At 45.2% G+C, this 15,131-nt stretch overlaps 1 protein-coding gene across 1 annotated transcript in view; it reads right to left on the reverse strand.

Annotated features, from left to right (window-relative positions):
* Positions 1-239: 239 nt before the first annotated feature.
* LOC119661342 overlaps positions 240-15,131 on the reverse strand; it is a 268,028-nt gene continuing 253,136 nt past the window's right edge. The window contains exon 10 of the mRNA XM_038070643.1: positions 240-1,479. Coding sequence (XP_037926571.1) covers positions 1,370-1,479 — 110 coding nt within the window. The 3' untranslated portion in view covers positions 240-1,369. The remainder of the gene's footprint in view (positions 1,480-15,131) is intronic.

The raw sequence follows: 15,131 nt of genomic DNA on the forward strand, positions 1-15,131 counted from the left end.
GGAGGTTCAAATTTCCCTCTGGCCTGGACAGGAAGCAGCAAGCTGAACATTTTCTATGTGAAGGCCCGCCTTCGGACGTATCAGACGGGAGAATCGAGTTCAATCGACCATTGAGGACTGAGAGCTCAAAGGTTTTGTCCCTTCCTTCCTTCATGCACATACACACACAGGATATAGCCGTTTTCGAGAAAAGTGTGTATGACAGATAGACAGACGGACAGACAATATGAATACAACTATTTTCAAATTAAAGGGAAACTATTTATTTAATAAGCAGAAATAGTAATAATATAATGTTTCACATAAGAATCCAAATATAAGTAGCATATTGACGTATATAATAGTAAAAAGATACAAAAAATATACTTTTTCAGATTTCAATTCTCACTTAACTTCAAACAACATCTTAAAATCATGCTTGTGATATACAAATATAAAAAACATGATGGAGTATTATACGGTGTGATCACTAAAAATACATAATAATTGTGACACGTTCATTTGCACATTAGTGTTTGTAAAATTATTAAATCAAATCCATTTTATGATTACAACTCTCTCCTACTAAGTTTAGATATAAACAAAAGAAAGGAAAAGAAAAAATTTACAGAAAAATTCCAATTAAAACAAAAGACAAATAATTAATGAGATTTTGTTTCAAAAATTATAGAAATTTTTGTTTCAAATTATCTCTTAATATCTAACAATTGGCAGCATATTATTGGAGAAAAGATTACAGTTCATTTCATCATTTTCGTCGGTTGTGAGTACTTTACTCTAGATATTATCTAAAATAAATCTACTTAATTGTTTTAATTTAAGAGAAATATACGTATAATTATATTTTCCTAAATAGTATAAATTTTCGATAGATTGGAATCAAAACTCATTAATTTAAAGTTGTGGGAGTTATCCACAACGGTGTTTTTTTTTAATTTACATGGTTTTTAGAATAAAGATTGAGAAAATTATATCTTTATAATAAATGTCATTGTGGTTATCTTTTTCCAGTTTGAATTTATAACGAGCATTGTTTCCATGAAACGATCATATTTAAATACGCTTAAGTAATTAAATTGATACTAAAATAATTGCAAAACTGCCTATGAAATAGTAAAAAAAAATAATAAGTATCAAACTAAAATATATTTCAAATAAACCAAAATTTCAGGAAAAAGGATAGAAGTAAATAAAAAAAGAAAATAGAATCCTTAAATTAAACATTTTCAAATCTATTCCACATTTTCTCTTCAAACATTCAAACAGGACCTTAAGTAAGTTTTGAAATATCTTTACCTAAAGGTGTTGAAAAAAAGGAAGAAAGTACAATAAGTGCGTGATCTCTATTTGTGGTGCGTGTGTGCTATTCTTAATCCCATTCGCCAATGTACATTGTCCGGGGTGCTGGTACGTAGCCTCTCGTAGGCAGTGGCAATCGTCCATAAATATGATTGTATGGCGATTCAACTACATCAGAATCTGTAAAAGTTGCAATAATTTCATAAGTAAAAGATTAAAATACTTTTTGTCACTTTGCATTTTGGTTTGCTTGCGCAAGAAGCAAGTTATGCGTTTTTGTCAACATGTTCGTCCTTTTGTGCTGTTTGAAAGCCTTGTCATTGTAGTTTGACGTGCAGTTTTAGTACGGTCAAATATGCGGATTACCTCGTCAGACTTTTCAGGTTTTGAGTTACACAAAGCTTGCCTATGATAAATATTTCGGTTTCGCTAAGAAAGGGTTCTGATGATCATGCTCCCAGATTATCCGCATCTGGTTTTGGTCTTTCAATAAAGTTAAAGGTTTACAGCTTGAAGTTTGGAAACGTATAGTTGTAGGTTTTACTCGTTTCTCTTATCCCAACCCAAGTCTGATGCAAATCATCTTTTAATTGTATTTGGAACCCATGACCTCCAATGTTGTTCGATCCTACCGTACTGAACTTCCGTCATTTTTCAATAGAAAAGCTTCTGAGGTAATATTTCAACATGCAATTTTTTTCATGGAAAATTGCCAAGAAGACCATACGTTTGAGATGGGAGAGAAGCATAGCCTGTAAGCACTCACTAAAGTGCTGGTTACAACCCTTCTCATTGCTATTGTTTTGGAGCAGGACAGCGCAGATATCACTAAAAATGTTATCCACATCTGGCAGTTTCTTTCATCCTTAGGTTCAGCCAGGAGACATTACCAGTCATTTCAGAAGCCATACAATATAGAGTAAAGCTTCCAGGATTACATTCATTAAAATTGGATTTGCTATTATAAGCAAGGACATGTTTGAAGGACTAACTGCAATCAGTTTGTCAATGTCAGGAGAGCTTCTAAAAATCGGGTAAAGTATTAAGGATACTGCTGTAGCTCCTTTGGTACCCTGCATTGTACATCAAGATCATAAATGAGGTAAACGTTGTCAATTTGTCTGGATCTCCTACAAAAACTGCTTTGATTGTTAATGGTTAGCTAATTTTTGATAAGGATCTCATCTGCGTGATGTCCATGATGGCTCCAGTCCAGTCAGTTAGTCTAGCGATTTCGATATCGTATTAGGTGTGTAAAAATTACTGTTCGTATTGCCAATACTACCAAGACAATTCGAAGCGCAAAAATCATGAGGTCAGCCACCAATATCTTAGCTAAGGGAGAATATCCACGATGAGAAGACATTACTGTGCATCTAGTAGGACCAGAAAGGAGTGATCCACCACGAGGTTTGAAACCTGGTCAAAGGGTGACGGCAGACTTTTACCGACCGCGACTATGCGTCTCAATCAGGTATGAAAAACGCCAGACTGGAAGGAGAGACACGAGAAAGTCATTTTCCAGAACGGTAATGCAAGGCCACATGCCGCGAAAGGAGTCCAGGAAACACTCTGAATACTCGGCTGGGAAATGCTACCCCACTTGCTGTATTCACCAGACATTGCCCCATCAGACTAACATTTTTCACCTGTCGATGGCCGGCGGATTTGCTAATTAGCGTTTCGAGTTTGCAGCAAGTGCCGAAAAATGGCATCTTACTGGATCGCCCGCCAAGATAGGAGTTCTTCCGATGCGGAGTCCGTATGCTGCCAAAAAGGTTGGCCAAGGTTATAGTAAACGATGGAAAATATTTTGTTGAATAAAGAAGCAAATGGGTTTACTTCAAACAAAAAAACGAACAGTCATTTTCACACACTTAATAAATGGCTGTAATTATTTAAAGTGCAGGCATGCGTGCATAAGCCATGGTTCTTTCCAATCCATGGACAGCCAGGGATCAAAGACTACAATAAAAACTTTGGGGAGGGGGGTGTTGATATCTCTTGGTGAATATAGCGACATGACTGGTTATTGATATAATATTTCGAGTTTTAGTGTAAGCAGGTAGCGGACAAGTTGGCCAGGAAAAGAGCCTCTGCATGAACCAGAACTCTTCTCTGGAATCGGAAGTAAGTTCTTGGCTACGACTTTGAAAAATGAAGAGGATCGACTGAGGTAGCTATACTTGGCGAACCTACCAAGAATGGAGCAGTTCAGGGTGTCATGAGGGATGTGAACAAAAGCCCCTAAAGGGTTATTTAAACCTTACCTAGAAGAGCCTCCTGATCATAGTGGAACTACTCACTGGTCATTGCCGGCTAAACTATGACCAGGAGAAAGCTAGGGATTTCTTTTGACAATGTCTGCAGATTCTGTGCGGAGAGTGACGGAACGTGTTCTCCGACATTGTATGACAGTGCAACGTATGTTAACCATGCCAAGGTGCGTCAAGTAGATGATCAAGCTAGGCCAAGCTTCTCAAAATTGGCTTTTTGGAAAATGAATTTAGCCACATTTTGAATAGAATGTGAATAATAACAAAAAAAAAATGTGTATTAAGTCTAATACGCAGGGCGGCCTGGTCTGATTATGCTTCAGGTTAAAGTTGCGTAATTAGGCAAGTCCTCACACGACCTCCGCGTGGTGGCCGCTGGAAAACCGTCTTCGGGCGGGCCAAGAGTGTGTAGGGCCGGGCTGGGAGTAGGCCCATCCAACTGACGAGGATCTGCTTGTCTGCTGGTCATGTGTTAGGGGCAAGTAGATCTGGCGGGGGGATGGACTGAAGCAACAGCCCGGGGATCGTCCTCCCTGCATCGGAGAAGGTGCTAATAGGACCCCAAGCCAAGGTGGAACAGCATACGCCGAGGGCTGCGTGGCCAATGGGGAGCTTGGTCTTTAGTATGCGAACTCTGAATAACTTGGGCACCTTCAGTTTCAATTAAGACCCTTACCCTGGTGGCCGGGCCAGCCAGGGTGGACATTCTTCCCGGACTACTCGTGGGACCAAGACATGGACTCAATTAATAATAAAAAAAACCAAAATGACGATAGAAGAGGAGGCGATGATGCCAGGCGCATCATCGGAGGACGAGCTGCTGGCCTCCAGCCAGGAGACAGTGGCCGTCGAGAGCAGTACACTCGGTGCCAGCCGTAGCACCGTTATGCTGAAACCAATCGCAGGGACCTCCCGGAGCGAGGCGTCAGACGGACTAGTGGATTCTAGCCTGGAATCCACTGCCGTCAGGCTGGGTGTAGCGAGTACCAGACATAGTACTCCTGACCCGAAGCCCTCAGCGTCGGGGGATCCCTCGAAAACGAAAACTGACAAGAATCGCCGGAAACCGGCTAAGAAGCGAAGGTCCACGGGTGTCCTGCTCAAGAGTCAGTACCAGAAGGCCATGCATATTCTCGGCAAGATTGCCAAGAATAAGGAGGCCGGTACTGTCGACGAGCGGGATGAAAAAGACCTCGCTAAATACCAGGCGATTGTTGATGAATACAACAGCAAACGCCGGGCTGACGAACAGAAGGCGAAGCCCATCGCTCTAAAACGTAACCGATCTCAAGACGAGGTCGAACAAGATAAAAAGCGAAGTAGAGTGGGCAAGAGCGCAGACGCCAAGCAACATACGAAGGAAATTGTTCAGCAACCGTCAGCCGGCGGGCCACGTACTGCGAAGACCTTCAGCGATGTGGCCAGGAGTCACCTATGGGTGGCGCTGGCGGATGCCAATTCTGCTAGCGGCAAACTAACGCTGGAGGTGTGGACCAGTGTTGAGGCTAGGCTGTCGGGCATGGTCTATGAACATCTCGTGGAAATCGGAGGCAATCACCCGGGACTCACTCCCCACTTTGATTCATCTCATGTGGTCCGTGGGTTCCACGTAATAGCTTGCATGGACCAGTTCTCTAAGGACTTTCTCGGCTCGTGCGTCGCTAAGATCAGCGACGCTTGGGAGGGCGTTAAGCTCAAGACTATCCCTTACGACGAGATTCCCAGGAGACCGGTCGCTCGCATTTGGTTGCCGAAGATCCGCATGGAGAAGGACAAGCTGGTCCATTTCCTGCGCCTTCACAACCACGGGATTCCCATGGACGACTGGGTTGTTATAAAGGAGGAGGAACCTCAGATAAACAGCCAGCCCGTACTACTCCGCATAAACGAGGAGTGCCTGGAGGCACTGAAAAAGGCCGATTACAAAGTGTGGTTCGGAGTCAGGTATGCCAAAGTAAAAGTGTTCCGCTCCGCAAAACCGGATGACGACCTTGACCCAATCGACGCCGCCAACGAGCTGTTGGAGGAGATGACGATCGACGGTCCGACGGGGGCTGTCGAACCCCCCACGAAAGCAGATCATGCTGAGGGTAACGCAGATAAATCTGCAGCACTCGAAGTGTGCCTCGGCTAATCTGCTCGTCTTCCTCTTAGAGGAAGACATCGACATCGCATTAATACAGGAGCCCTGGGTCGGAAGCGACCGAACCATCAAAGGGCTCCAAAACAAATATTTTAATCTATTCCACAGCACAGGAGACGCTGATCAGGCTAAACCTAGAGCATGTATTCTTGCGAGGAAGAGTCTGCACGCTTTTCTGTGCCCGGACCTGAGTTCCAGTGACCTAGTTGTGGTCAAGCTGGAGCAGGTGGGGGCAGGGAACGTGTATATTTCCTCGGCGTACATGGCTCACGACCGATCAGCTCCGCCACAAGAACTACAACATCTGATGAACACCATAACACCAAAGAAAGCCAACCTGCTGATAGGCTGCGACGCAAATGCAAGGCATACGCTTTGGGGCAGCTCTGAAATCAACGAAAGGGGTGAGTCATTCTTTGATTTTATTATTACTTCAAATTTATCGGTGTGTAACAGGGGCAGTACACCAACCTTTCATTTCCCCTGCTCGGAGAACTGTGACGGTTGGGAAGAGGTCCTTGATATCACCCTAATAACCGACAACGGGATTCTTAGGGTGGAGGACTGGAGAGTGTCTGACCAGAGATCCTTCTCTGACCACAGTTGGATACTCTTCAGTCTAGATCTCGCCGCAGAGGTCTCCAAGCCCTTTAGAGACCCCAGGAGGATCGACTGGAGAAAGTTTGGTCAGGTAATTAAGAACAAACTCTCCGGTGCGCAAATTGGTAGGATTGGCACGACAGACGAACTGGAGTCAAAGGTCGGGGCTCTGGAGAAGGCTTTTGATACCGCCTTCAAAGTCTCGTGCCCTGCTAAGTACAGCAAAAAGACCCTGCCACCGTGGTGGAACGAAGATCTCTCTAGTCTCAGGAAGTTGACCAGAGAAATCTTCAACATCTGCTACAGGCAAAAATACTGGCAGCCATACAAGGACTGCCTAAAGAAGTACAAGTCGGCCATCAGGACCGCCAAGAGGCGGTCTTGGCTAGACTATTGTCAGAACATTGAAAGCACTAGTGAATCCGCGAGGCTCAATAAGATTCTGTCCAAGGAAAATAAGAGTCCATCCTTCCTTAAAAAGTCGGAAGGCTCCTGGACGGAATCTTCTAGTGAAACCTTGGAGCTGCTGGTGCAAACGCACTTTCCCTCCAGCGAGGAGGACTGTGAGTCAGAACCTCGCTTGGAGGGTTTGCGGCAACCCCAGCTGTGCGAGACTATCAAATCGGTAATTACCGGGGATAGGATCGGCTGGGCTATAAACAGCTTCTCCGCATACAAATCTCCGGGCCCAGATGGCATAATGCCAGTCATGCTACAGAAGCAGCAGGAAAGGGTTGTGCCGTGGCTTGTTGAGATTTACCGGAGCTGTATCACTTTAGGATACGTACCGCAGTCCTGGAGGCGCGCACGGGTGGTTTTCATACCGAAAGCGGGCAGGCGCGGTCATGAGTCCGCGAAGGACTTTCGACCAATCAGCCTGACCTCTTTCGTGCTGAAGACCCTAGAACGCGTCCTGGACATTCACTTAAGGACGATTATGGAGAGAACGCCTTTCTCTAAGTCCCAGCATGCCTACCTCAAAGGAAAATCCACAGAAACCGCCCTCCACGAGGTAATTGGCACGGTTGAGCGGTCGCTGCAGTACAAGCAGTATACCCTTGCTGCCTTCTTGGATATAGAAGGAGCTTTCAACAACGTCAGTACCAACGCCATCAAGGAAGCCTTGACCGGTATTGGATTGGAGGGGTATCTCACGCATTGGATTATATCCATGCTGAGTACCAGGATAATCCAATCCGATCTGGGAGGCAACCACTTGACCAGAGCTGTGAACAGAGGCACGCCCCAGGGTGGTGCTATCTCACCGGTGCTCTGGTTAATAGTAATGGACAAAATTTTACGTACTTTAGACAGCAGCGGGGTGAAGGTAGTGGCGTATGCCGACGACTTGGTGATACTAGTATCTGGGATGTTTCTGTCCATTATGAGCGACATTATGGAAGGAGCGTTGCGAAAGGTGTGCCTGTGGGCCGCAAGATGCGGACTCAGCATAAACCCAACCAAAACGCAACTGATGCTATTCACCACCAAGACAAGGATACCTGAATTCCATCTACCACGGCTGAATGAACAAAGATTGGTTCTTTCCTCTAATGTGAAGTATTTGGGTGTAATCCTGGATCCTAAGCTAAATTGGAGGTTGAACATAGAACTGAGGGTTAAGAAGGCCTGTATAGCCTTCTATGCCTGTAAGAGAACCTTTGCCAGGAAATGGGGTCTCCAGCCGAGGATGGTTCTCTGGATGTACACCGCTGTAGTGCGTCCGATCCTGACGTACGGATCTATTGTATGGTGGCAGGCTTTGAAGAAGAAATACAATAGAACGAAGCTTAATAGGATTCAAAGAACCGCGTGTGCAGGTGCTACGGGGGCTCTGCAGTCTTGCCCGGCAGATGCTCTCAATGTACTCCTGCATCTCCTCCCCCTTGACCTCCACATCAAATATGTTGCAGCGTGCAGTGCCGTAAGACTGCGTGAGTCCGGATGCTGGGCAGCGAAGTCCTATGGCCACAGCAACATTCTAGATGAAATACCTCGAGAAATCTGGGCATCCCCCACGGACTATGTCACACGCAAGCTGAACTTCACGAGAAACTTTGCTGTGGACCTTCCAACCAGGGCAAAGTGGAAGACCGGCGGCGTGTTGCAAGACTATGACACGGTATTCTTTACGGACGGATCAAAGATGGCCTATGGAGTCGGCGCGGGGGTTTTCTCGAATACACACGGTGTATCCAAGTCGTATGGTCTCCCAGGTTTCACCAGTGTATTCCAGGCGGAAGTACTGGCGATATTGGAAGTCTGTCGATGGCTGGAGCGTGATTCGAGTCCCAAGCGTAACATAGCCATTCTGACCGACAGCCAAGCGGCCATCAAGGCCTTGTACTCAACGACGACATCTTCCCGGTTGGTGGGGCAGTGCAGAGACACGCTCAACCATCTGGGCGGCACGCTCAAGATCACTCTCCTCTGGGTTCCCGGGCATAGGAACATAGAAGGGAATGAGCGGGCTGACGGATTGGCCAGGCAAGGCTCTGCTCTTGGCAGTCCCTCGGGGAACACAGTCGGTGTTCCGCTGGCGGCTGTCGGGGGCCGAGTCTACTCGCACTACCTAGCAGCCGCGGGCCTGAGATGGCGAAGGCTTACAAGCTGTGCCAAATCAAGGAGAATTTGGCCCGCTTATAACATAGCCCGATCACGAGAGCTCCTGTGCCAGACGCGTGCAAATGCATTCAAGATTACGGCGGTCTGCACGGGGCACTGGCCCATAGGGGACCATGCCGCTAGGCTCGGCTTACCCTACAACTCGCATTGCCGAAGCTGCGGAGAAGGAAGGGAAACCCTCATGCACTTTCTCTGCGATTGCCCGGCTCTAGCTCGAGTCAGGCTGCGGACACTGGGTAAACCATTCTTTGGGGACCTCAGTGAGATTTCTAGTTATAGGGTCGGAGAGCTGCTTTCCTTCGTGAATGCTACGGGCTGGCTCTGAGGATCCGAGCCAGCTGGACTCCGCTTCCCTGTTCGTATAACAACAGTCACGGTCTTGGGAGTTTGTGGCATCAAAACGGCGCACCAAAGCGCTAATTGGGCTCCTCGGAGCGGCCACTGATACCTACCTACCTACCTAATACGCAGGTGATGGTCGTCGGTCTTAACATAACATAAGGGGGTCACCAGGGAAGTAAGGAACCTTTTGATCGGAAGAAATGAGAAGTAAGAATAAGTTGCAGGATATGACTGAGGTTGAAGTCACCTAGTATTGAACTGTGGAGTCCAACAATAATTCCTGAAGAAACCTGAAGAGAAAAATCGAGTTGACAGCAGTAGTTTAGAAAAAGGATGGGGCAGCTGAGGATGCTAATAGGAGGTTTGAAACTACCATACTGCAAGAATGGCGATGTGAAGCGTCTAAGTATGAAAATTGCGAATATGAAAGTGGAATGGATATAGTTTCATAATGAAAATTTGTTTTATATGCATGGTGGAAAACGTGCAGGCAATAGTTTTGTTTTTGTAAGTAAATTAATAAGGGTACTATTACCTAGAGGCAAAGACTAATAACCGTAACTTTTTTATGTACTAGTCCTTGTAATTGGTACTGTAATCCTATAGTATACCGTTACGGTCTTGAATAAACTGCTCTAACAGACTTCAAGGTCCTGATTTAATATGGATTGTTGCGTCAAGGGTTATTGTTATTATCCGGTTGGGACTTATGGAGAGCAAAGGCTTGATCCTGAGGAGTTAAATTGAAGCATGGTGCAAAATTAGTTGAGTTGTGAAGAGGAAGGCTTACGAGTAGTTCCCAAAAACTAAACTAAAAGTACCGACGGGAGGAAACAGATTCCTTAAGTGGGACCTCCGGGAATCGAACCGGGAAAATCTAAGGGGAACGACAACAGTGTATGGAGCAAGGTAGCTAGTAAAAAAGCGAAGAAGAAAGCAAAAGTGTTAATTCGCCCAAAGGCAATTTGTTATACCAAAAAGGTCAAAGTTGACCCCGATCTAAAAGATCTAGGCGGAAATGTCAGCAAGATTCGAAGGACCCAAAAGGGTGACCTCATGTTTGAGCTGAAAAAATTCAGCTTGGGCAAAAATGAGGACTTTCGAACCCAAGTTAAGAATTCACTTGGGGAGAATGTCACAGTGCGGCCCACTGCAAGGATCTCGATGAAGTGACATCTAAAGGAGTCATTTGCACTGGTGTGGAGGAACAGCTCAATATGGATGAACTTGCCGATGAGTCCGTTGTGAGTTTGCGAAGAACATATGGTAATACTCAAACGGCCACATTGCTACTACCAGCGTAGGCAGGTTGTCTGCCCTCTGATAGAGCAGATTTCTTTAAAGAGGTGCTTCAAATGTCTCATGTTTGGTCATTTCCCGGAGGCGGTACCGGAAAGTGTGAGGAATAACACTACATCACTAAAGAGTGCAACAGAGACTCCAAATGCTTATTATGCAAATGAAAGGAGGGACCTGGTAATCAGCATATTGTCGGAAGCTAAATGCCTTGAATTTAGGAAGGCGTTCACTTCATTGAAAAAATGACGTTTATTCAAATAAACCTGAATCATTGCAGGGCCGCTCAGCATTTACTCAAGCACACCACCTGCGAATCTAAGATGGAGAAATAGTCACGGTGACTTATGGATTACAAATTCGACTGACGGAGTAACGATGTGGGCATGCGGTCGACAAACCATACAATGCACAGGGAGTCAAACAGCCAGCGGCTTGAGAGCGAAAATAAATGAGGTATGGGTGTGCAGTTATTAGGCTCCACCAAGTCTGACACTGTCCGAATTCGAAGCGCTTGATAATTTTGTTCTTGATACTGGTGATTTCCGGTGATTTCAATGCTTGGGCTCTTGAGTGGGGTAGCAGAGATACAAATGAAGGGGGTTTATTAGACGCTTTTGCGTAGGATATAATTCTGTCCAACGAAGGCAATGTGAACATCTTTTAGAATGGAGGTTTGCCCCTATCGTAGACGTCACCTTTGTCAGTGATGCTTGGTGCGTGGTATGTCCTGATGCTTCATCAAGGACTACACCCACAGCGATCACCAGGCAATTTTCTTTCAGTTACGAGTGGAGTCACAGAGTATTGAACCATCACGCTCGTAAGCGAGAATGAAGTCAGACTGGACTCCCAAAGCTTAGGATGAGCAGACTTTTATAGAGGTGGCTTGACCAACCTAACAAAGCAAGCGCCTCTATTGAAAGAGCTGTCTATTTGTCCCAATGTATCGGCTAAGCAAGTGATGTGTCTTTGTCTAGCAGGTGCTCATCATCTACTGGAGGAACTACTGGTGCAATAGTGAGCTGGTCAACATTCGATAAGCCTGCCACCGAGCCAGAAGAGCGGTTCAGAGGTAACAAAAGCTGAATGGTATACCGAATAAAGCCGTTAGGCTTGCGGTGAAATTCAGACCAGATATGCTTGCTGAATTGTTCGAAGCGTGCATGTCCAAGGAGTTAGTTCTACTGCCTAAGGCTAAACTCCCAGGTAAGCCAACCTCCTACAGACCTATACGTCTTTTGGACACTGTGGGGAAAAAGCTAGAAAGGGTAACCTATAATAAATTACTTCTGGGTGTTGCGAGCGGGAGAGATCTCTCAGACCGATGATATGGGTTCCATTAAGCTAGATCAGTCATTGATACCATCAAAAGATTATTACCTTGGCCGAAGATGCAATGAACGGAAACGGTTTTACCGGCAATTGTTGCGTGGTGGTGACCCTGGATGTGAGAAATGCATTCAATTCGAGCAATTGGAACCTAATACGGGAATCTCTGGCAAAAATTGGTATTTCCGCCTATCTCGCAGCTATTGTCAACAGTTATTTACAAGAATGGAGGCTCTGGTATAACACCGATGATGGATTCCAGGAGCACGTTGTCTCCGCGGGTGTCCCATAGGGCTCTCCACTGGACCCATTGCTATTGAATACCGTGTACAACGATGTTCTTAATCTTCTAGTTTCAGAAGAAGCCACGGTGGTGGGTTACGTCGACGATATAGTTCAGAATCTCGAAGATGCTCATTACCAAGAGCCTTAAAAGAAATTATGTTCGTATTAAAATCGGGAATCATATCTTCCCTTCTAAGCCTGCCATCAAATACTTGAGAGTGATAATAGTCGTGAAGCTAAGTTATAAGTAAAGTAACCAGCATGCTTCTGACAAAAGCATCAACCGTAAGTGTGGCCTTAGCGAGGATGCTGAAAGCTAGGGTAGTGAGTTTGATCCTGCTCTACATATCTACAGTGTGGGGAAATGCATTGTAGGTCACATTTAACGTTAACAAACTGACTGCAGTCTACAGAAGTATATCCCTAAGGATGTGCTCTGTTTTGAGGACTGTTTCAGATGATGCAGCATTCTTCATCTTGGAAATGATGCTGATCTTGGCAGATGAGATATCGAACATATACAATGCAAAGTCTATCTCTACTTTATTGTACACAAAAAATGCTGAAAAGGAGAGATCTCTAAATAGATGGCGAGAGCCTGTGAAATGGTTGGTGAGATTAATTACAATCTTACTCAGTTTCTCACGGAGCATGTAGGATATTATACGCAAGGTTAACGCAGATGCGTCCTTGACAGATCTGACTGCAAATGTCACGCGGATAGGACAAACACAGAAAGGCGACCTGCTGTTCGAACTTAAAGCTAGTGACGATGGAGCTGAAGACCTACGAAAGAAAATTGAAATATCACTAGGTAGAGTTGCGGCTGCTAAAATGAGTAAGGATTTGGTGGTGATCGAATGCAAGGACTTGGATGAAATCACCACAAAGTCTGAGATCTGTGAAGCCTTGCAGACCCAATTAGGATTACAATCGGTGAGTGAGTCTACTGTGCTACGACTTAGGAAAGCGTACGGTGACACGCAGATAGCGTCGATAAGTCTTCCTATCAAAGCAACGAAAAAGGCGATGGCAGCGGACAAAGTACGTATTGGATGGGTGTTCTGTCGGTTACGGGAACAGAGTGCAGTGCATAAATGCTATAAGTACTGGCAGTTTGGCTACATAGCGGAATCTTGCACTAGCTTGCAAGACAGGTTAAATCGGTACCGCAAATGTGGAGAACAAGGCCATTTTACAAAGGACTGGAACGGAATGCCCAAGTGCGTATTCTGCGTGGAAGCAAAAAATAGTGACTGCGCAGACATTGCAGGAAGCAGTAAATGCTCAGGGTTCAGAAAGGTGCTCATTAATAAGGTCAAATGAAGTTTATGCAACTCAATCTGAATCACTGTCGAGCGGCCCAAGACCTACTTTCCAAAAGCGTATTTGAAAACGACGTCGAAGTTGTCATCATATCCCAACAATACGAGAATCTGTATAGCGGAGTATGGATAGCAGACAAAAATAGTAAGGCGGCGATTTGGAGTTGCGGAAGTCAAGTTAGCGAAGATGCGAAAAAAATATTCAGAGAATGGGTTCACACATGTCAAGATAGGAAGGGTATACATCTATAACTGTGACACAGCATCTAGCCTCACATTAGAGGAATTACCGTCACTGCTGGAGAAACTATCCTTCAATACAAGTCGGTACATTCCCAAAATAATAGCGGGCGACTATTACGACTGGGTAACTAAGAAATTTGACCCTGAAATGTCCAAGGAGGTGCTTCTGGAAGGTACATTGCTATCGGGAAGCGCACAAGAAAATCGCAGAAGAAACTGACCCGAGTTCGAGGAGCTACACGTCCAATACAAAATGCCAGGAAACAATTGCAAATAGCTATCACGAAGAGCAAATCCGAACATTTCAAGCGGATGTGTACTGAAGCTGACTCTGACTTATGTCATCACGAAAAGCTAAGCGCTCCCCACCAATTACTTGTCCAGAGTTGTTGCAGAATATAGTGAATACTCTGTTCCCAGCAGATGTGAACTTTACAAGTCTTCTTGCTGCACATTTAAATCCCGACGAAATTCCGGTATTGCTAAATGAGGAGGTTCTAGACGCGGCGAAAAGATTGACTGAAAAGAAGACTCCAGGACCGGACGGAATCTCTAATATTGTCCTGAATGCAGTTGCCAGAACAGCCCCAGGTATGTTTGCCCAAGTTTTCACGGCAAGCTTTAGGAAAGGAGAATTCTCCGAGCAATGGAACTCAACTGTCGACGCAATCAGCAGGTGATCGGTTGTGCAATACAAAAAGGTAAATGCTGCGCAGTAGGAACCCTCGACGAAAAAAATGCGTGCAATACTGCAAAGTGGGAAAAAATCATCGAAGCACTCAACAAGCTACAGATCCCGAAATACACATTGTTGTTGAGTTTCTCCTTGCGGAAAGACTTTACTGCGACTCGGACGATGGACTAAAAATATTTCCGACAACTTGCGGGGTGCCACAGGTTCTGTCCTAGGTCCCATACTGTGGCTAGTTATGTATGACGGAGTGTTGAATCTGACGTGAAACTATTGGCTTCGCCGATAATATCGAAATAACAGTAGTTGCAAACCATCAAGACGAGATCGAGGTTCACGTAAATGAAGCGGTATGGGAGATCAATTCCTGGTTGGGAAATTACGGCCTTTCACTTGCTGCATATAAAACAGAAGTAGTTCTTATCAGCAGGAGAAGAAAGAGCACAACCGTGAAAGTCAAAGTTGGCAAAAAGAACAATTTACTCCCAACCATCGATCAAATACTTGGGAGTAATGATTGACAGAAGACTCAACTTCAAAAAACGTCTTCCATCGCTGTAACGATCTCGAGGGAACTACCGAACATTGGTGGGTCAAGACAAAGTCAACGTCTTCTGCTTTCTAGGGTAGTCAGCTCCGTGCTACTCTACGCAGCTTGGGCAACTGATCTGGAT

This window comes from Hermetia illucens, chromosome 1 (assembly GCF_905115235.1).
Source record: "Hermetia illucens chromosome 1, iHerIll2.2.curated.20191125, whole genome shotgun sequence".
In the NCBI taxonomy this organism is placed as follows: Eukaryota; Metazoa; Arthropoda; class Insecta; order Diptera; family Stratiomyidae; genus Hermetia; species Hermetia illucens.